This window comes from Fukomys damarensis, unplaced genomic scaffold (assembly GCF_012274545.1).
Source record: "Fukomys damarensis isolate Sample0158 unplaced genomic scaffold, DMR_v1.0_HiC HiC_scaffold_7, whole genome shotgun sequence".
Classification (NCBI taxonomy): domain Eukaryota; kingdom Metazoa; phylum Chordata; class Mammalia; order Rodentia; family Bathyergidae; genus Fukomys; species Fukomys damarensis.
Window position 1 is genome coordinate 20,885,893 of NW_022900919.1, and position 20,353 is coordinate 20,906,245.

At 45.6% G+C, this 20,353-nt stretch overlaps 1 protein-coding gene, 1 long non-coding RNA gene and 1 other non-coding gene across 6 annotated transcripts in view; 2 read left to right on the forward strand and 1 right to left on the reverse strand.

The window, feature by feature from the left end:
- The first annotated feature begins 1,588 nt into the window (after nt 1-1,588).
- Nucleotides 1,589-14,223, forward strand: LOC104860107. Its single transcript, XR_779579.3, has 6 exons — nt 1,589-1,654; nt 2,537-2,561; nt 4,345-4,380; nt 6,607-6,827; nt 12,149-12,244; nt 13,944-14,223. It is a non-coding gene; the product is annotated as an uncharacterized LOC104860107 (long non-coding RNA).
- LOC117285283 lies at nt 3,392-3,519 on the forward strand. Its single transcript, XR_004516263.1, has one exon.
- The window catches only part of Fsd2 (fibronectin type III and SPRY domain containing 2), a 44,893-nt gene continuing 29,354 nt past the window's right edge, over nt 4,815-20,353 (reverse strand). For 2 of the 4 annotated variants that reach the window (XM_010621157.2, XM_010621156.2), the window contains exons 7-13: nt 18,768-18,923; nt 16,762-16,896; nt 16,213-16,363; nt 14,777-14,910; nt 12,682-12,814; nt 8,975-9,151; nt 4,815-7,074 (exon numbers count right to left, since the gene is read on the reverse strand). In XM_010621157.2, the coding sequence (XP_010619459.1) occupies nt 6,822-7,074; nt 8,975-9,151; nt 12,682-12,814; nt 14,777-14,910; nt 16,213-16,363; nt 16,762-16,896; nt 18,768-18,923 (1,139 nt within the window). In that variant the 3' untranslated portion in view covers nt 4,815-6,821. Of the gene's footprint in view, nt 7,075-8,974; nt 9,152-10,152; nt 10,230-12,681; nt 12,815-14,776; nt 14,911-16,212; nt 16,364-16,761; nt 16,897-18,767; nt 18,924-20,353 lie in introns of those variants that run through there. The other 2 variants (XM_033761110.1, XM_010621158.2) reach the window with 2 other exon arrangements.

A 20,353-nucleotide genomic window follows, 5' to 3' on the forward strand; every position in this document is an offset into this window, starting at 1 on the left:
CCCTCCATCCCTGTCCCATGATGAATACAACATCCATGAGCAAAATGGGCAAGTGAAAATTAGGCAGCTCAATGGCAGCATTCCAGGTAGAGGACAGTGTAAGTGGACACAAGGACAAAAAAATAAAACACAGGTTATATCCACAGAATAAGACTTATATCTTCTTAAAGTGAAATAAGAAATACAAAATAGGCTTGAGCTAAACTGGTAATCTTCAAAGCACAATTCTGCTGAAACACTGACTTGCTCCTAATTTCGCAGAGAATAAAATCCAAACTTTTAGCCCCTATTTAAGATCCTTCCTACTCTAATTTATTTCACAGTGCAACCAGTACTTACTTGCCTCAGTTCTTTTGCCTTGAATGCTTTCTATGAGTGAGTCTATGACGGCATACCCAAATTGAATCTTCCTTTCCAACTGTCTACATATCTATGAGCATTTCTCAGAGCCAAGTGAACTACATTTGAATTGAATTGTACTACAGCTAATCGTTGTCAGCTCTTGGTTTGCCTTAAAAAAAAAAAAAGTATCCCTATGTAGTTCAGGCTGGCCTTAAACTCACTATATAGTCCAGGCTGGCTTCGAAATTGTGGCGATCCTCCTGCACAGCCTACTGGAATGTTGGGATTATAAACCTGTGCCACTGCACCTGTCATTTGCCTATTTCTTCATTTTGACAGCTGTACGGGTCTGGTTAGTCACACTCCAAAATCCATGTCTTTCCTGGAACCTCATTTGTAGCCTTATTTGGAAATAGGGTCATTGTAGACACAAGTAGTAGTTATGTAGTAGTTCTGACCAGGTCATACTGGAGTATGGTAGGCCTTTTATCCAATAGAACGGATGTTTTTATAAGAGACTCCGAATCAGAACATGAATACCATTTGACAAGAGTGGAGTGAAGCTGCTACATGCCAAAGAACACAGATTGCTGGCCCCCACCCAGAAGTAGAGTCAACCTCAAGGAAGCATGGACTACATACCCTTGATTTGAACCAGACTTCAGAATGTGAGAGAATATCTATCGCTCTAAGACACCTAGTACGTGATGGTTTCTAATGGCTGACCCAGGAAACTAATACAAAGGCAGTTTTAACTTCTCTTCCTAGATCCAAAAGTACCACGTCCACAGTAGAGTCCAGGATCAAGAAGGCTTTGTTCCCTCCATGAGAGTGGGAGATTACCAGACGATGATGAGCTCCTTCTCTGAGGTGATGTAAAGCCAATGCCACCAAAACATGGCAGTCATTACGGCAAGCGACGTGGGTACAAAGATAAACAGTAACGAAATATAAGAAGTTGGTGGAGCAAGGCAGGAAGCGACGGTAGCCGAGGGGAGGGAGGCTCGTTCCCAGGCGACGTCCGCGGGGGTGGAAGGAAGACTGGGAGGAGATGCGAATTTCGGGGCGAACGGTCCTAGTCCTCTCTCCACTCCCTACGGCATAGACCCAGTTATAACGAGGTCCACTCCTGCCAGCTGTCAACTTGAGTCCCCTACCGCATTCTGAGGGAGCCAACCAGCTGACTTTTTCTGCGCCTGCGCTCAACGCACGAGGCGGGACTTCCGCCTACTCCCAGGAAACCACACGGAAAGGGACCCTTTCCCCCGGAAGGAGAGGGAAGTTGAGAGGAAGATCAGATACGGAATAGATGGTAACGTGGGTCTCGTGGTGTAGGAGCAGTCTCTGGTCACCCGGCGGGGCGAGTGACATTAGCATCCTAGTAGGCAGACTGATGTACGAGGTTTCAAGGGATGTGGCAGGGAGTTGAGAGTAGAGATGACAGGTAGGAGTACCTGTTGCTGGGTAAGCACCGCCATCCACCGAAGCCTCATTCTTAGTTCACTGTGCTTCGTTTTCATCACCTTTCTTGAACAATGAGGTTGTTAGCTCATGGAGCGGCTGTGGTGGGGTTAGATGTGGAAGGGATTAATACTCATTAAGACAAAGTGACGTTTAAGAAAACATCTTCAGTTTTTACATGGACCATGCCGATAGGCCGGTACAAACTCAGGCATCCTGACTCTGTAACTCTTCCCTGAGGCAGCAGCACCTGTTACATTAATTTTAAGCGCGCACAGAGTTGGCAGTTTTTACGTTTTCTGAATCTGCCAGCAAATTCGTTTGATAGAATGGAACAAAGCCATCTTGGTCAACTCTTTCTTTTCAGTTTAAGCTGAAGTAGAGAGAGGAGACAAATGTAGAATCACATTTTGTCAGTGACAGCCGAGACTTAGAGCTCAATTTCTTAGTTTCCCTCCCCAGTATTTTTCTCTGTGGATTGCTAAACAATTCGTCTTTTGGCAGCAGGGATTGGAGGGGTGAGAAGTGAAGAGGGTTGTGATGTACGTTTAGAAACAGGAAGAATCCATCCAAGACAAAGTCAGTATGTGTCAAGGTTTAGAACTGTGTCAGTCACCTACCTTGACACTACAGGTGGAGAGTGTCACTCATGTTGCTTTTGTCATTTCCCATTTGTGTGTAGTAACAAAATGTGAAGGTGAAGTTTTATTACTTGTTACATATCTTTATCCAGGAAGGCCTGGGGATCACTAAACAAGGTATGTGTTCACCTCTGAAACATTATAACTGACCACTATTTAGACTGTTTGCTATAACAACTCACAGACATTATCCCAAAACTCTATGTGAATGACAGATCATCTATAGAAAGACTTGGAGGTTGCCCTCAAGTCCAGGCAAGGTACTGCAGACTGCACTGCAGCCAGGCCTCTGCTGTCTTGTCAGTTTAGTCTGTTTGAATTCTAGGGCATCTGTTAAACCTAGGGAAGGACACACATTTATTTAGGCTTAGGGATGATAATGGTAGAGACAGTAAGATTAGGATCCAAATTCATGCTACAAAAACATTAGCAAGTTGTTTTATTCAGCTACAAGCTTTCTACTTTTTACAGTCCAAATAAGTTAATTCCACCAGAAGTAGAGTAAGTGAAAATAGAGCAGAAAACCCTGATTCTGTCAGAGCCTGGGAAAGTGAAGAACGGTCCATCAGGGAGTTGTGTTTAATTGTTTTTCTGGAATTGGCAATGGAGAAAATAAGCAAGGAAGTAGTGGGACTCAGTCCATTTGACAAGAACTAGCACCCATTCAGGAGTACCTCTCCCAAAATCATGACTGCCTTTCAGGCAGCAGTGCTCAGGTCATAGTCACCCCTTCCAGGAGACTTCCTGGTGACAGAAAAGATGCTGCCTGGCTGGAGTCTTTTTTCCAAATAAACTGTCACATTACATTTAGCTTAATTGTTGGGTGCAGCAAAAGAAGCACATGTGGATAGTTCCGGTCTCCTAAGCTTGCAGTTCCCACTTGTCTTCCCTTTAATATTGTGACATGTTAAAAGAGTGCTTTAAAAGCTGGGCCTGGTCATGTTCTTCTGGAGACTAAGAAAACAGAGTCCTTGAAGTCAAGCTGACTCTGCATTCAGCCTCCTATATGAAAAGGTAAGATAGAACAGGTCTTGTTTACAAAATAAATCCAAGACCTACTTATCTACCAACAGCAATTAGACACTTTCTATGGTCTTACTGTAGAGAATAAGGATAGTTTATAGGTAAGAAAGCTGTAGTGAACTCATGAGAATCTTACCCTGCTAATAGGAAGGTTACTAGATATTGGACATGTGATTTGGTAAGTCAAGGAGAGGATTTTCCTGCAGTGCAGGCTTCCCAGAGCTCAGAAAGTTTTCTAGTGGCAGAACCTCATTAGATAGCAGTATAGTCACAAAATGCCACATCACAGCGAATTGTGTTGCAGCTTCTTGTGTGAGTTGACGAAGATTATGGTCTTAACACACTGTGGACGATAAGTATTGAGGTGGCCCTGCTATCCCTGCCTTTGTTATGCTTTGTACTGATGACCAAGTACATGCTTTAGAAATATTTTTTATTGGATATGTATGTGATGCTACATCACTTGAAACAGTAGGAAGCCAGTTATCACTATACATATACTTTTTGTTAGAATATACACATATACTTTTAAAATAACAGGTAATTTAATTTTGCCACAAACTAATGTCATTTGTTTTAAATTGCTAATGAACTTTCCAAGTCCATCTAAGAAGGGTGCTGTAAATTCTGAATATTTTGATTACTAAACCCTTGCTGGTTTTCACCCAGATTCTGTGGTTGTTTGACATATTTTCTTTGCCTGTGTTAAGGTGGGAAAGCCAAAGCTTGTGTTATGACTTGCTCAGGAGTTAAAAAGTGGTACAAGTAAAGCTATAAGGAGCACAGATTTTTATCATCATTTGTTTTAACTGCCCAGTCTCAGGAACTGTGGCTTCAGTAATCTACTTTTTTAAAAAATGTTTTTTTTTTTTAACAGATTTATCAGCAGATTGCAGGTGCACACAGCCTTGAGGTAAAGACTGCCCCTTGTTGAAACTAAGTTTTAGCAGCTTGTTCATGGTATTTAAAGAAATCGGGAAAAAACAAGTGATGTTTAGTTTTGGGTTTTTTTCATTGAGTTTATTGGTACATTTTAGGTATACAGTACAGTTACATTCATTGTTGGGATCTTGTACCTCTACATGACAGGTCTTGGTTCTCATTTTTTCCCCTTGTCCCTGCCCTCCCTTCACCCCTCCTCCCCTCTCTTTACAAACACTTCATTTCCATTTTTTCATTTTCTCATATTTTTCTCTTTTTCCTTATTACCTTTCCCCTACCCTTCCCACTTTCCCTACACCTTTAGCCCCTTTCTTCCTATTTCACATTGAGTGATGTTTAGTTTTGTTGTAGACTTTTTTTCCTACAGAAGTCAAGAAAGATGTTTAAACAGAAGGTTCATTATGCTAAATAACTGTGATCCTTGAAGTTGGTTGTTTCCTTCTTTAAATTAAGTGAATTTTAAATGTTAAAGATGATGCCAGACAGTTTATTCTTGGTCAAATACTTTATTAAAATCTAAACAAGTGTCAAATTTTATCCATGTTCAAATTACTTGTGCAATATTCCATAAAGTCTAATAGAACCCTGTATTCAAACATGTCCGAGGTGTGATACCTTATTTACTACTTGGTAATTTCTGTTTCAATAGCTGGAAACATTTTTGAGTGTGTACATGTGTATATTTTAATTGTTTACGACTAAACAATTTCTGTACTTAAATCTGCTGCACCTTATTTCAGGGAAGGCGATCCAGCTTGTCATGGCAGTTGTGTATGTGTGTGTGTTTCAGGTGTGTATATATGTGTGTGTGTGTGTGTGTGTGTGTGTGTGTGTGTGTGTGTGTGTGTGTGTAACAAGCTATTACACTGTTAGGGTGGTTAATTTGGGAATCTGAGCTGCTTTTCACACAAGTAGACAGTTCCATAGAAGATGACAGGTGTCCCATGGGTCAGACTTTGAGTGTACTAGAAAACTTGAGAGTTTAAAATAAATGATTTTTCACCTAAGGAAACCTTAAGTGATGACCTTAGGGTATGTTGTGTTTAGAGAGGCATCCATGGCACAGGGTACTAAATTGTCTCTGCTGCTAATTGCTCCACTAGTGGACTTCTTTGCATCTTGACTCAGCTTTGGCAGTGCTGTGTGCAGAGCTTCCATGGCAGCTGGGGATGTGAGCTAGAGAACCAGGAATGCACCTGACAGCTGGGCCCCAAAGTCACTGGATGGCACAGGGCCTTTAGGCAGGCTACCCAAGAGCCGCTGGCTAGAGACCACCCACTGCTTTCTAGTGCACAGCACTGCTCCTTGGTGGGTGGAGATTTAAGAAATGTTACACTTACTATATGCTGTGTATCGTTAAGGGCTCTTAGTTTTGTCATTAAGTCTGCTAATCCTGAGACAAGTAGTATTACATTTCCCTTGGTTTGAAAGGAAACAAACACTGAAAAATAAGGTGACTTTTCCATGTTATGAGGGAAAGTAGTCAAATCCTGGCCTTCCGATTTCAAATCTGGCTTTTCACATTGCAGAAGCATTCCTAGAATCACTTGCAACCAATGTTTTCTTTTGTATCCTCACCCTCCCTCTTCCCATCACACACAGTGGAAGCCCCATGTTCAGGTGGAGGCTGCAGTATGTGTTAGTGTGCAGCAGTAGTAAGGAGTGCCCCAGGTGCCCTCTTTGCTTCAGGTGTCTTCATCCTGTCTGGCCAGTGGTCTTATGCTGGAGTTTTCAAAGTGCTCGCTATGGCTCACATGGAGAGCAGCGAGGCCAAACAGCAGTGGTTGGTAAAAATATTTAACAAGTATTGGGCTACACCTGCTGTGTGTTAGTCCTTGAGGTACAAGTGATGAATGAGACAGACACTGTCCCTGCCTTTATGGAAGTGCTAGTGACAGAGGTGATTTCAAAGCCAGAGGGGCATGAGCACTGTGAGAGTGAGGATGGGGCATTACTGACTATCCGGTGCGCCACTTAGCAGGAGGCTCAGAGGCCCTGTAAGGGCAGCCTCTCACATTGCCAGGTCTGTTCTTGGTAACTGATGAAATACAAATAGCAGGGGCTGCTAAAGCTTCAAGACTTTCCTGAGCTCCAGAGGCCTCAGAGACATACTCTCTTACAGATACGGACAAATGCAGCTTGATCCCTTGAGAGCCCTTTGAGTTCACTTAGATGCCTTGTTTCCTTCATTTTACAGCTCAGCCTGTTGAGACTGCCCTAGCGTTACATAGGCAGCAGTGCCCAGGACTAGACTCGAGATCAGGGAAAGAAGTGTCAGCACATCAGCCTGCCACCAATTACATGAACCACAGATTACACCAAATACAGGTGCCTGAATGCCAGATTCAGCCAACTGAGGCACGAGTGGTAGAAGACGGCACAGAAATTAAGAAGGAAAGACATCAGAAAGGTCTAATAGTAAGTGGCGTGCATTGGTATTGAAATGCCATTACATATCTTTAGACACCCAGGCTTTTCCAGAGAAAAACAGGGGTGCACAAATTGTCGAAGCTGACAAGTGAATGTGTACAGATGCTGAGCAATGTCCACATTGAAAAAAGACAACTTTGAATTCTCATAGTCTAATAGAATGCCGATCTTCTTTGGGGGAACAGTTATTCTTATATCTGGAGTTGTCCTGTTGTGCAGAAATTCATACTTATGCCTGAAAATTAGATGTTGATACAACAAAACTTTAGAAAATCTGTAAATGAGCTATTTATAGAACATTTCATATTTTATTCATACTCCTATGATTTTGTTATTTTCTTTAATAAATAACTACCACTGTAACTGGCTGTTTCCAAAGCTATATATCTCTTCTAAACTTTGTTCTAAGAAACATTTTTAAACATTGTTCTTGTGCAACCTCTTAACCTAAGAAACATATGTAGAATCATGAGCTAATACTACATCGAAGTTAGCACAGAAATAGAACACATCTGAAACGTTTGGGTCTCAAGGCTCCACTGTGTAAACCCTTTTAATAAAGACATTTGAAGGAGGTTGGATCCCTGTGGGCTTTCGTGTGACACGGAAGCAGGCCTTTTGGTGCAGACGCTGTGTGCAGAGGTACTCTGAAGTGTCCAGATCTTAAACTTCAACCCACACAGGGCATCCATCTTCAGGCAGGCTAAGTGTCCTGTGTGCTTTGCAAAGTGGCTGCTGAAACCAAGGCCAGCTTCAGGCCTGCCCTAACCCTGCTGTGGACAAACCTCTGAAGAGCTCTGTACCCCCACACTGGGCCAGAACACTGGGGTGAACACTTGGAATAGGACCTGCATGTGTGAGAGCAAATCAGGCTGTCTCTGTCCCAGTTCACCTTACCTCCCCATAGCTTCTCTTCTAAACACCGCAGCCACTAAAAGCCTGAAGAGCCCCTCCTCCCCAACAACAAATACAGTCTAAGACTGTGAACCAAAAAGTGGGAGTCTGCTGGGAAACTTCACCGTTCTCTCTCTCTCTCTCTCTCTCTCTCTCTCTCTCTCTCTCTCCCTCTCTCTCTCTCCTGTGTCTTTCTGATAGGACTACAAGAAGCTTCTGCTCCAGCTCCAGCGCTTGGCCTTGCTTTTGTCTTTCCTTTGATTCTTAGGTGTCCACCCCTCTTCTTTTAATCCCTGTACCTTCTCCTACATAGACTCCTATAAACTTCTCTTATTCTCCTGTTTTACCCTCCCCCGCATTCTTACCTCTCTAAAGGAGAGGAGACTTTGATCCTTAGTCTTACTTGAGGCAGGCTCTCAGGTAATATCTGACTCAGTGCATAGTAATTCCTGTGTACCCAAACTGGTTCTGAGGTTTAGTAGAGTCCAGTGTAGTGCAGATCTTATGGGGGGAAGCTGGTCTTCCCAGTTATGCTTAGGCATGATGATAAAGTTTAAATAACCATGAGGCGCAGAACCATGAGCAGAACACACTGGATGAATATTAATAAGATTAAGTCAAGGGAAATCGGACACTCTGTATTAAACGGGGTCCTGGGAAAGAAGTGTGTGTTTTTTGGTTGCTGTTTTTCAATTTTCAAAGCAAAGGTTGTAACCTTGGCCTTCTACATGAGCATTCCGTCCGCTGACCTAGGTTCCATGCAGTTATCACCAGTCACTGAAATTACTCCACTATAGAAGCCATAATTGTTAATCTCCTTATCCACACCAACTTAAAAGATGGAATTGGAGTTTCAAATCAAACTGTATCCACTTAGTAACACTGAAGCTGAGCATAAATGAAAATCTACCATTCGTGAAGAATGTGGTCTGTAGAGCCAGTCGGCCTAGGTTTAAATTCAGTTCTGAGTCCACACAGTGTGGGTTTATCCACTGTTCAAGCACTGTCACAGTCGTTCCACTGTGCAAAGTAAATGAGATGACGCGTCGAGGACTGCTGGCCCCTAGTGAGACCTCCACTGAGTTAGCTCTCCTGGTGTCAAAAGCTGCTCTTTCTCTTGGTTAGACTTTAAAGAAAGCTCCTGAAATACCTGGGAATATTTTATAACAAGATACAGAACTTAAAACCCTCCTACTCAAACCTTACAAGTTTTAGTCTTGGGTACTAAGAGTTTGTTTTACCTTGATGAGGCAAATGTGTGCCTCATGCACCAGGAGAGGCCATTTGCGCCCAGGTCCTCCTGCTTAGGGACATCTTCAAAGGCCACACCAACCGTGTAGTCCAAACACTCATCCACCTCCACCTCCCAGTAATGGCACCCTCGGACTGGAATTAGATTTCCCATGACAGCAACACACCTGATTTAGAAAGCAGAAACACATCTGATTTGGGGTGTCCCAAGCCAGGCTGTGCAGGTGAGGGATGTCAGCTGCTGGGGTCAGAGGGTAGTGGTCTGTGAACGTGGAGGTAGGAGAACCTCACTTGTAAAGTACCTGGAGCTCTCAAAGCTCAGCAGGCTGATGCTGAAGGCTAAAAGAGGAGTACTACAGTGCCTGGTCATGGGGTGGGGGGCAGACACTGGAACCACCAAACAGTCTCTGTTTGCTCTTACTGGTTAAGACTTTTCTAGTAATAATCATGGTTTGATTTGTTTTTTCATTTAAAAAAAATTCACAAGCATGTGCCAGAAGGTCATGAACTGGCTCCCACTTGCTTACAGTACAAGACAAAAGGCTCTCTGACCCTCCTTTAACCCTAATGTCAGGAATGAATCCATGCAGATGCACAGAATTCAGAAGCTGAGCCAAGATGAATGAGATCACACGTTCCTCCCAAATTATCAAAATCTACCCACAGGTTTCACTGCCAGTAGAATTATATTGTATAACAGAGGGAGGTAGTAACTACAGACTCAGTTTCCAGTTTAATCCCAGTTCAACTCTTAATAGTATGCCCTTACTGCTGGACATGGTGGTGAACACTCATAATCCCAGCACTGAGGGAGGCTGAGGCAGGAGAATTTCAAGCTGTAGTCCCATCTGGGCAACTTAGCAACTTATTTAAGACCCTGTCTCAAAAATTAAAAATTTTTTTAAAAATTAAAGAAAAAAAAATAAAAAGGACTGGGCTGGGGATTTAGCTCAGTGGTTCTACCACCTGCCTTGCAAGTGCAAGGTCCCAAGTTGTTCAATCCCTGGTACCAAAAATATAAAAAATAAAAATTTTAAAATTAAAAAATGAATAATAAAAAAGGACATAGAATATATCTCATTGAAGGTCCTGGGTTCAATCCCCAGTGCTGCCACACAAAAAGTTTTCATAAGAAAGGGATTAAGAATTCCAACACAGTGGCACATACCTGTGATCCCAGCACTCTGGGAGGCTAAGGCAGGAGGGTGGCAAATTCAAGTCCCATCTGGGGAATTCAGTGACATCCTGTCTCAAGAAATAAAGCTCAGTGCAACAAAGTCCCTGGGTTTAATTCCCAACAAGGGCAAGTTCCTTAATTTCGCCATGCCTCAGTTTCCTCATCTGTCCCAGTCTGGGCTTCTCTGGCTGTTGTGAGGACTGGATGAGAATCCTCATAAAGCCCTGTAAACACACCAGCGGTACGGGTAATCCTACGCCCCTCTGCCGCCCTCTCACTCACCCTCGGCCTATTATGTACTAGCTCTGCTGAATCTGTGGGTGCCTCTCACCTGCCTTCCTGCTCACTTAGGGTCTCTGCAGCTTCCTGTGTGATCTGTTTCCTCCTTGCCTTTCCCTCTCCTCCCTAGCTTACCTGTCACCATGCTCTGGTATTGGTATTTCTGAAATGTATACATGATTGTTTCTGTTCCTCTGCTTTAAGTCCTTCAGTAAATCCCACCACATAAAGGATAAAATCCACTTTCTTTTGCACCGAGCCTTACCCACCTCCAGTGTCTCCTCCACCTTTTCCCAGCACAGGCCCTGTACAGTGGGCATTATAAACTACGGTTCTCTAAACAGCAGCTGCCTTCCTGCTTTGGAAAGCACTTGTCTGTCTTGTTGGCCTAGAGAACTATTTATCCCTCAAAATTCTAGCCTTCCAAGAATTTTTCCTTGGACCTCCAACAAAGTCTTGTCTGTATGTTTGATTCCTCTTTTACTGGTGTCTACATCTGCCCCACCAGCAGATCTGAGCCTCATGTGGACAGAGACAATATATTCATCTCCTCACCTTTAGCACACAGCACAGCTCTTCCCAGGGCCACAGGTACATTGGCAACTTATTAAAATGAGATTCTAACACAGCTTGGCTAGACCCCAAAAAGCCAAGAAGAAAGCAGTAGATGTTCAGTACTCCCCAAATTCAAGGTGAGATACTAGAACTTTTAGAGATGTGTGCCTAAAATTGCAACCCAAAATCCACTTTATGGCAAAGTGCCAACACTGCAATTAAACCTGAATACTGAGGTTTTAGTTTAGAAAAAAACAACTCATACCTTTACATCTTTTGTCGTAAAAGAAAAACACAATAACACGCATGCCATAGGTTCACCACCACTGGGCTAGACCATCCAAGCAACAGTGGTAAAGGAAATGGCCAAAACCAACTTGTAGTGCAACACCAAAGTTATGTTGTAAAAGCTTGAGGCTGGATCTGCCCAGAAAGCTCCCTTGAAGGAAGCAGGACAGCAGCAGCTGGGTCAGAGGTCTGTGTTTCCCAGGTGTGACTGGAACCCACCATAGGAAAGCTGTCTCAGTGTTGTTTCATTTTCTGTTTTTTTTGTTGTTGTTGTTTTTTTTTTTTTTTTTTTCCAGGGGTGAGGGATGAGATCTGAACAAACCTCAGTAGAAAGAGGCTAGAGTCATAGTGTTGCATGCAGGGATTGATGGCATATGAGGGGTTACCAGAGGCTGGGGCTCCTGTGTTAACAGCTGCAGTCAGAGGGGCCACAACAACATCCATGAGATCAGCACTAAGTGTGTCCCTGCCTGTCAGATAGGACCCGGATGCATCTTACTCCTCTCTCATTCTCAGGTTGAATGGGAGGGAAGGGATAAAACTGTTTTCCTCTATACTCTGCAGTTTGGCTGTTTCACACAAACACATGCAGTGGGTGCTTACCCCACGGGCAGTAGAAAAACAGGCAGGGGTGAGGAAGAGCCAGCTGAGGAGTGATCCAAGACCCACACAGGGAAGCCAGACTCAGTTTCCATCAGGGACTCTTCCAGCCCTCAGGTGAGAGCTGCTTTTCTTCCTTGGAAGATCCTTACCCTCCAAAATCTATCTACCAAAGACACCTTCTGCCCTGGCTCCCAGAATGTTACTGTTTAATCCTGGAAACTGATCCCTTCTTTTTCTTTTATTGCTTTGACTTTTTTCTCAGTATATTTGCCTTTTAAGTCTTTTGTACATCTTTGGAGAAAGAAGGACAGCACCAGTAAATCACCTCGACATGGAGTGCTGAGCTCTGGACAAGCAGGTAGAGATGGCGGCAGGTGGGGTGACCCCTCTCTCAAGCCGAGTCCCTTTAGAACGGGTTCGCTCTGTGCCCCTGCCCAGGGATTCTATGCAAAGTGTCTCAGGGTGGGAGAAAGAGCCCTGGGCTCAGGAGCAGGAGACTGAGTCCTGTTTCTGTCCTTCCATCCTGAGTCCTGACCCATACCCCTTGAGTTCCTTAGGGGCCACTATGGCCACACAGGGCTGCCTTCCCCAACCAGGCCTTCCTCCACCCTCATTTTTGGGATTCTCTTTCCCCCTATGAGGCTGCGTCTGTTCGTCATAATCCCACTCCTCGCCCAGCAGTGTCACCAGAGCAGTTCTGAGAACATCCTTTTGAGTGGTGTGTGTGTGTGTGTGTGTGTGTGTGTGTGTGTGTGTGTGCGCGCGCGCACGTGCGTGTGCGTGTGTGTGTAGTACCTGGTGAACTGGGTCTGGCTGGGCAGTGGCTCCCAAGTGAGGCTTTTCCTTTCACTTCGGATCACCATAAACCCATCTTCTGAAATGTTCAGCCAGGGGTGGCAAGTGGCCTTGTTCAGGGGAAAGTAGCTTCCTGCAGGGCAGGGAACACAAAAGACACCAGACAGTCACCTCACTGCTGTCTGCACAGGAGCCCCATGTGTGGGTATAGTGTCCCCAGCACTCCTCAGAGTTACAGCCTCCTGTGGACTAGTGGCAGCTATGCTGGAAGGGACAGCACTGGGGCCAGCACAAAGTGAAGCTGTTTGTGTATCTTACCCTTCAGTCCTCACAACCACCCACAGAAAGAGGCGTTGCTGTCTAATACATGGGGAAGCTGAGGTGCAGGTGGGTGAGAAATTGGCTGGCAGATGATAGACTCAAATTTGAACCCTACTGTGATTCCAGTGGCTGGTCCCTCGTGTCTGGGCTGGAAATGTCTGCCCAGACAAGAATTTCTAACTTGCTCACTAAGGGAAACAGGAGTCAAGGGAATTCTTAATGACCATTTGATAAAGGTTAGCAAAATTCACCATCCACCTTGCAGTTAGGACAGTGGGGAAAAAGGAAAGAGATGAGTCCCCTCAAGTCATGACTAAAACAAAACTCATCAAGAAGTTGTACAGATCTAATAAAAATTATGAATAAAACCATTATTTAGGAACAGTAATTCTTCCTCCATTACTGTCTCTGAGACCAGTTGCTTTTTCTTAAGGTCCCATCCTATATCTTCACTGTTTCAAACTTTAGTTCAAGCATCACCACCTAACTGTTCACAATTATTTATACAACCCCTGCCACTAGGAACTTTATTTGCTGACTGTTGAAAGGAAGGCACATTCCTACCTCACAACTAACAGTGAATAGCTCCTACTACCCCATGTTCTTGGGCAAAGATCATTTTTAATATCTATATTTTTGCTGATTATTGTTCATGAAAGTTTTCCATAAATACTGTACACTCTTAAAAAATTTATTTGCTCTGGAGGAGACTGAAGCAGGAAGATTGCAAGTTCAAATCCAGCCTGGGCAACTTAGTGAGATTATCTCAAAATAAAAAATAAAATAAAAGAGCTGGGGATGTAGCTCAGTGCAGAGGCCCTGGTTTTAATTCCCAGGGCCATATATGCACCTAAAATTATTTGAACAAATGAATTCAGAGATGACTGAATAATCCAGAGCTAGCTGTACCTTTTCCTCCCTGTTTTCTTTTATTTAAACAGCCCGAATTTGATATTTCAAAAGAAGCCAGCATGGAAAAATTAGAACTGCAAATAATGAAAAAAGGCCCCAGCACAAGACAGAAAACACCCTGAGTTCTGCTTCTGGCAGTCACCCTTTCCAGTTCTACGGCTGTGGGTGGCGGCAGGACTTCTTGCCATCCATGTGGAAGGAATATAAATGGGGGATGATCTTGGCCCTCTCCCGGCCTTGGAAAGGAGTACACAATGGCCCAGTGTCTCAGTGAAAGATCCCCATCAAGGGCATATTGTTCCAAGTGCTGAGTCAGGCTGCGGCTCCTGTCACCCACACAGCGGGTCCAGCCGGGTAAGCGCCGTGAGGTGTGGAAAAGCCACCTGGTTGCTGCACACCTTAGCAAGCAGGGCCAGGGTGACAGGTGATGGGAGGATGTTGCTAGTGAGTCTCCCGACTTAGGACTTGAGGTGAGGGTAGATGTTCTCTGATGGGGGGATGGCACACAAGAGATGGGGTCAGGGGCTGAGGCCAGTGGCTCTTCTGGGAATTTCATCAGGACCCTGTCCCAAGGGAGGGACTCAACCTGGGTCAGATGCGAGGTGTTGGGCCAGCCAACCCTCTGGCCCACCTGGGGGCCTGGAGAAAAACTACCCAGCTACCAAATCTCAGTGACTTGGGTCTTCATCCTCCATCTGTAAAACCAGACCACAGGGCTTTGGTCCCTCAGTGCCTCTTCCAGGCCTGCCCTGTGTCCACATCTATGCACATTCATCTATTTTCTGGTGACATCACAACAACATGGGGTCTGCCATCAAGTGGCTATCTGGGATCCAAAAGTACCACAGCCTAGAGCACAGACCTGTGGTGCAGACTGTAGCAGGCTCACTCCTGGCGCTGGGGCCCCCCACATTCAGGGCTCGCACACAGATCATGTAACTCTGCCCGGGATGTAGCTGTATCAGTGACTCGCAGGTCGGGATGCCAACCACAGACCTGTGTAGGGAAGTAGAGCAGTGGTCAGTGTGGGGCCAGGGCACCTGGACACTAGCCCAGCTGTGCCTTCTAGAGCTGGCATTGTGAAAACCACACTCACAGTCATTGTCCTCTGGCCCACAGCAGCACAGTCAGGCCCGTCGGCTGGCCCCTGAGGAGCCCAAAGCTTCTGTTCACCTCTCTGGAGTGCTACTTCAGATGTGTGGCCATCTTCTTCCTAAGCTCCCCCTGGATTCTCAGGTACCTGGCACCATGCTTGGTGAATGTCTAATGTGGTGCCAGCATCGGGCTGTGAGGGTCATAAACTGTCCTAGGGCAGAGCCTAAGGACCACTGACCATTGCATGTATGGCAGTCTCAGTACATGTCTGTGACCAGGTGGCTGACCAGGGCTGAAGGGGCCCAGGGTTGTTAACCCTCCACAAACTTCTGCACAGCCTGCTATAAGCAGAGGAACAGCTGTGAGACCTTCACTGTCCAAAGCTGCCAGCTGCCAAAGATGTAAGCCCTTGTGGCCTGAGCCCAGCCCTCATCCACCTGTGAACACTGCGCATTCTCTCGCCTCCAGGTAAACATGAGCCCACAGATGGCCTCTGGCAGCAGACAGTAGTGTTTGTACACCGAGTTGCAGTCTCTCTTTTCTTTTCCCTCTTCCCTGAATGGAGCCAGGCCAGCCCCCTCCTGCCCCAGCCTGTGTCCCTGCAGCCCTCTCTTCTGCATGGCTGCCACGTCTGCTGCTCTCAGGCTCGCTGCTCCGGTCTGTCAGGTCCCAGTTTCATGTCTGCTCCACCCAAAGGGGTTCCTGTCTCCACCCCATCTTCTAGCTCATTACATTTCTTTTTCCTTCCTAGCACTTGAATGCCCCAGAGCACTGTGTGTTTTGCGCATTGCTGTTTTCTTGGCTTTTATTTTTTATTTTTGGCTATTTCCCTGTTTGGCTGTCATTTTCATTAGGGCAAGAGATGAATCAATCTCTTCCTCCCCACAACTTGGCACCACCTGTGGCGTGCATGCCACAGCAAACTGTGCCATTCAAAGCTCTAAGAGGTCACTGGCTCGTCTGTCAACACTGACTATCGGTTGATACTTACTGAATGAATGAGCGGGAAACTTAATTTGGCTTTATAAAAAAGCAAACACGATGTTAACCAGTTCCACTCTTGGTCATCCTTCACCTTTGATAACAGTACTGCAGCTGCTTAATGTGAAAAGTAAATAACCTATGATTTCCCATGTGTCACAATTTCTGACCTTCTCCCCAGACCACATTTCCAAGCACCCAGCACATGCCCTTGTGACTCACTCAGTGACCCCTGAGGTTGCTGGCGCTTCCACCTGGGTCAGCTCCACAGTGTAGGAGTCCACAGGATTCAGGTTCCCAGAGTCCCAGCAGATGAGCACGGCCTCTTCGCAGCTCCTTATCTCCTCACTTTTTATAATGGGGGGAGAAGGGGCTAAAAACAGGGGAAAGGAGTGGTGAACAACTGTCCTGTTCATTTCTGGCTATTGTGTTCACAGCCAAGGACAAACACAAGCACCCTGCCCTCCCATGTAAAAGATTCAGTGCCATGAAGAACACCAGGGAATTTTCCAAATGTCCTGGATCAGAGGGTGGCTACAAGGTTCCAGTGTCAGTGTAACCAAGTGTAGCACTTTGATATATGGGCACCGACCAAGAGAAAATGTCCCTGCTTAGTAGTGTGTAGATTTAGTATATCAGCTGAATGAAAAGAAGTCACATGGCTCTTCCTGTCCTTCCAAATGAAATCAAGGGCCCTACCATGTCTAGAACTTGTAACTCTGGTGTCCTCTGGAATGAAAGCCCTGTGACAGGAAACAGTGGCCCCATTACCTGTCATGTATACTGCATGCTCACTGGAGGGACTGGGGCCAGCCCTGTTCTCAGCTATGGCCCAGAATTCATACTGGGTATTTGGTTCAAGGTTCGTCACTAAGCAGTATGTTTCTTTGACGGTCACTGTAAACTCTAGAAAGAGAAAAAAAAAAGACAAGACTTCAACCTTTAAAATAGGCCAAGTAATTCCAAATCCATTGTGCTGAATCTCATTGTAGTTGATGGCAAAACTGGGTGCAAATCATTCCCTCTATGCACATCCCTCAGCAGTGTGACTTTGTGGTTCTTTCTATTAAGAAACTGTCTCCGCCAGATGTAGTGGAATCCCAGCTGCTTGGAAGACTGAGATCCTGTCTTAAAATGTAAAAATAAAAAGATCTCAGGGACACAGCATTCCTGGGTTTGATCCCCAGAAATCCTTCCTGAAAAACATTTTATTCTTGCCATTCCTTGAAGCTAGACCCACCTATGTGACTTGCTTTGGACCATGGGGCAATGTCAAACGGGATGAAAACAGAGGCTTGGGGAGTCTGGTGCACAGGGTAAACCAGAGACAGCCTTCCAGGGGACATGGAACCACACAGAGAGGCCCTAGCACCCAAGTCATCGCAGCCTTCCCAGCTGGGGCATAGATGAGTGAGGCCATCCTAGACCACTCGGCCCTAACCAATATGGCTCTGCCCAAAATTTCTCAGCTAATCCAAAGCATTATAAGAAAGAATAAATATTTTTATAAGCCACTAAGTTGGGGAAGTGCTGTTATGCAGCAAAAATGGGTACAACTCTGACCTCCCCAGAATCTTGAAAGGCAGCGGTAGCTCATTAATCCACCCTTTGATGTCGGCTCCATTCTAACAACATGTCCATTTGAGAGACATGGCTTGAAACTGTGGCTTCTGTGTGTCTGCAAGGGGTGCCAACAGGGCTTGTCTCCTGGCAAAGGCTGCAGCTAATCAGCTCTTACTTTCCTCTAGAACTTATTTCCTTCTTGGCCCCTGGGTAGAACACTGGCCTCACCTTCCCACCTTTCTACTCTGGCCTGTGGTCCTGATTCTCAGCCTGATTCTGCCACAATCCACTGTATTCCCACAGACAGGTCATTTCTCTAGATAAGTCTCAGCATCCTCATCTGTAAAATGGAGCTCTCCAAGTCCCATTCTGGGAATCCTCTGATTCCATGCACCTAGGCTGTCTTTGACCCCCTGATGCCTTCAGGTACTCAGAGAGGGTTCTGCATTCTGATCTTCCCTTCTTGCTATGGTTTGATAGGTGTCCTATAAGTCGAAGGCTTATTTGAACCCTACGGGGCTACTGGGAAGTGGTAGAACCTTCAGTAGGGGGCCTACTGGGAGAAAGGGAAGTTAGTGGAGGCATGGACTTGAAGGGCATATTGGGGCCTTAGCCCTTTCCTGTCTTTCTCATGGCTCCCTGACTGCTACAAGAACAGCTTCCTTTGCCCACACAGTGCCACCATGTGTAGTATTTCATGATGGGTACAAAGTCATTGAGGCCCAGTGACCCAGGACTGAATCCTCTGAAACAGTGAGCCAGAGTAAAACTTTCCTCCTTAAAAATTGATTTACCTCAGGTATTTGTTACAGTTTCTCCTATAACACAGACTTGATGTGAGAAGAGCCCAACTCATCCACACATGCCAGAATGTGCTAGAACCTAGCTCTGTTGGGCTTAAGAGGGGCATCTCTGACCTGTCCTGCATCCTACACAGGCAAAGATTGATCCAAGGACAGCTCGACCTGTTGGCTCTGAATACACTCTAGACACCATGGCTTGGCTTCATGTTCCTCCCCAGCCAGGACCCAACTTGCCTTACTAGGCCTTTCTGCCATGCTCACCTGCCTGCATTTCACACTCTGAGGTTTCCAGGTCATTCTGAGGTTTCCAGGTCATGAGAGCTGGAAGGACCCCTCCCTTCTCCATCTTCCAGCTCCTCTGATGGGCCTGAATGTTCCCATGGCATAAGCATGATCTGGGGGGAGCCTCACCTTCTTGGTCCTTCCCAGGTGGGCTATCCTGCACTGGCCGGTAGGACAACTGATAGCTCTCCACAGTATCATCGGAGTATAGGCTCCAGCACACTCGGACAGAGGAACCCGTGGCTGAGTTGGGGGCCTGTGGGTTTATCACTGGAGCAGAAGGAGCTACAAAAGGGAAAGAGAGAGCCAGAGATTTAGCTCAGTGGCACAGCGCCTGCCTGGCAAGTAAGTGCAAGGTCCTGAATTCAATTCTGGGTACAAAAACAAACACAAAGGTGGAGGATTAAGTTAGGCGTAGGATGGCTATGGTCCCTTTTATAGTATCACTGGTCCCGCAATGCATCTATGGAAATGCATCTTTGGGAATGGAAGAGGGAACCTGGGAGAGGGAATGGAAGCCTCTCACAAGCCTAAAAGAATGACCAATGTCCCCGTTCCTGCTTGGACAAAAATGCAGATAAGCTTAGGAAGCAAGGGTTGGTGACTGGGTCTCAGGCTGGGATATAGTTTGCAGGTCCTGCACCAGGTCATGGGTCTCTGGCCCTTCCGTGGCATTTGAAGACACTGGACAGCCAAGCTCACAGTTCTGCTGCCCCTAACTGTGGAGTGAATAGAGGGACAACAGCCTCAAGCAGGGCTGCTCTGCCTTTACTAGGGGGTGTCATTAATGAGAGCGGGTTGGGGTGACCAAACTGTGCTTTATAGAGCCATCTTCTCTAGGGTCTATCTACTAAATTAACTCTTTTCTTCTCTGTGGGTTCATACTTCCGCCTCCTCCACTCCCGTGCAGTCTCACACACAACCTAGAAGAAAAGCAAGCCCTGTTTTTTCTCTGTCCTTCTCCCATGAGAGCCCCTCCCTTCATCCCAGGATTTTAAGAGCATCCTTAGTTTCAAGATGAAACTGATCAATCCAGGTGAGAGCACAGCTACACTTGAAGGAGTTTCCTTGGCTATGGCTCATCTTTTCCTTTCTGGCTAGGGGCCAGAAGTCCATGACATGACAGAGGTGAGAAGGAGACAGAGAGCTACATCCTCAAAGGACAAAGTTCAGGGTGTACAGAAGATGACCTCTCTACGCTGCCAAAGAAGCCCCTCTGAAAGCTGTAGCTCCTGCCACTCAGGAGGCACTGGATGCATATGTGATGGGAGGGATGTGTATGGGAGCTGGACCCAGGATGGGGAAGAAAAATCTGTCAATGCTGCTCAATGACTTGGCCCTCGTGCCTTTCCTTCCAAATATCCAGACTTGATTATCAGGCAGCACCATTCCCAGATGGGAGAAGGGACTATTCAGTATACACCATAGCTCTTCCCATGACCTACTGATTCTAAGATCGGTCCCCAAGACTCATGGTTAAAGACATTCAATACCATTTATAATTTATAATTATAATGATTTATAATGGCTAAAACCCTAGAAACATCTTAGTGTTCACAAGTGAGAGTTAAGCAAAAACATTAAGGTAGTCATTAAAATGGTGTTGTGGAGGGCTGGGGATTTAGCTCAGTAGTGCTGCTGCCTTCCTGGCAAGTGCAAGGATCCAAGTTCGGTCCCCATTACAAAAAAAAAAAAAAAAAAAAAAAAAAACAAAA